This window comes from Etheostoma spectabile, unplaced genomic scaffold (genome assembly GCF_008692095.1).
Source record: "Etheostoma spectabile isolate EspeVRDwgs_2016 unplaced genomic scaffold, UIUC_Espe_1.0 scaffold50, whole genome shotgun sequence".
Classification (NCBI taxonomy): Eukaryota; Metazoa; Chordata; class Actinopteri; order Perciformes; family Percidae; genus Etheostoma; species Etheostoma spectabile.
This window is the reverse complement of record NW_022605620.1, coordinates 127,617-129,415: the sequence shown is the minus strand read 5'-3', so window position 1 is coordinate 129,415 and position 1,799 is coordinate 127,617. Positions and strand designations below refer to the sequence as shown.

Here is a 1,799-nt window from a genome sequence, read left to right as displayed (position 1 = left end):
GTCTCTCTCCCATGTCTCTCTCCCATGTCTCTCTCCCATGTCTCTCTCCCATGTCCCTCTCCCAGGTTTCGGACGCCCTGAGGAAGGAGGACTCGTTCCTGTGGCAGTTCCGCTCTCTGCAGCTCTCCCTGCTGCTCTGCTCCTTCGTGGCTGTGATCGGCGGAGGCTTCTTCCTCGCCACCGCCCTCTTCATCGAAAAAGACCGCCAGCGGGCCGAGAACTACGACTCCACAGGTCAGATCAGATAGGATGAGATGGGAGGATAGGAAGATAGGATAGGATGGGATAATACAGGATAAGATAAGATAGGATAGGATAGGAGGATAGGAAGAGAAGATAGAATAGTATAGGATAGGAAGATAAGATAGAATAATGTAGCATAGGAAGAAAGGATAATATAGGATTAGATAGGATAGGAAAGGAAAATAAGATAGGAGGATGGGATACGAGAAGACAGGATAGATTTACAGTATCTTGTAAATAACAGAAATACACATTTAATATAAAAAGGGTATGGTTAAAATTGCAATAATATTGTATCGCGACCTAAGTATCGTGATATTGTATCGCGACGATATTGTATCGCGACGATATTGTATCGTGATATTGTATCGCGATGATATTGTATCGCGACCTAAGTATTGCAATGACATCGCAACCTAAATATCGTATCGTGATGATTCACTCTCCATTACTGCTGCTTGGTAACCAAAGTCAGTGTGTTTCTACAGGCTTGTATCAGCATTTGCATAGCAATGACCATGATGATGATGATGATCTTCAGCGGTGCGGCAGAAGAATAAACAAAGGTTTCTTTCCTCTGTTGACAGACGACGAGCCGATCGTTGTCCCGAAGAGCGGCCGGTCCACCAGAGTCCCGGTGTCCAGTGTCCTCATCTGACGACACACACACCCGTGGTTATTGTAGTTTTTAAGGACTGTGACCACCGATTGGACCATCTGCCATGCAGAGAAGTTTATTTTTAACCTCTTGATATGATATTTTTTATGATTTTTACCGTGCCCGGGAACACGCCGCTGCCACGGAGTTTTCCCAGGACTTTGTTGGACATGGTGTCGAGTGACTCTGCAGAGAAGCAACAGAAGCTTCTCTGATCATCTGGTAACCGATGGATGTCTTTCTCACCCTCAGTGGGACCCTGAGTCGGCTGATCTGGGATCAGCCACAGATCCAGAGACAAAAGGATTCATATCCTCTGCAACCACAACCAAAACACAGGCTGCATCGTGCTCCCAGAGTTATTTTATATATATATAGACAACGCTTTATTAATCGGTTAATAACCCAGTGTGTTACGTGTCAAACAGTTGCAACACTAATATTCTTAAAGTTGTCCATGAAGCAGGAGACAATGCTCCAAGCGGTTAGAGTATCATTTTATTCATCTGTTTATCTTTTACATATGTTGCTGCTGTGTTTTTGTTGTTTTTAGTGTCTGTAGTTTGAGATGTTCCCGGTGTTAAAGGGAGTTTTTAAAGAGCCGGGACGTTTCGTTTTGTTTCCTTTGCGTGAGGTCGGAGCTCGGCGTGCTCCGGAGAGCTTCACCAAGTCGCCCGTCCCCGTCTGTCTCTGCAGGTAGAGCACACGCTGCACCACACTTTGTTATTTAAAAAGAAGGAAAAACACCTTTTGGATCCATGTTAATAATCAAAGATGTTTGTTAACCTCAAAATTATTTTAGCAAATCTGTTTTTTGAGCTATTAAACAGGAATTAACTTTGCATTTGTGTGTGTTTGCACTTTATGGAAATGTGTTAACAAGTACATATATATATAT

At 43.5% G+C, this 1,799-nt stretch overlaps 1 protein-coding gene across 1 annotated transcript in view; it reads left to right on the top strand.

The window, feature by feature from the left end:
* Positions 1-1,743, top strand: part of spns1 (SPNS lysolipid transporter 1, lysophospholipid) — a 22,969-nt gene extending 21,226 nt beyond the window's left edge. Inside the window, exons 12-13 of the mRNA XM_032511874.1 lie at positions 66-234; positions 831-1,743. Coding sequence (XP_032367765.1) covers positions 66-234; positions 831-901 — 240 coding nt within the window. The 3' untranslated portion in view covers positions 902-1,743. The remainder of the gene's footprint in view (positions 1-65; positions 235-830) is intronic.
* The last annotated feature ends 56 nt before the right edge of the window (positions 1,744-1,799 follow it).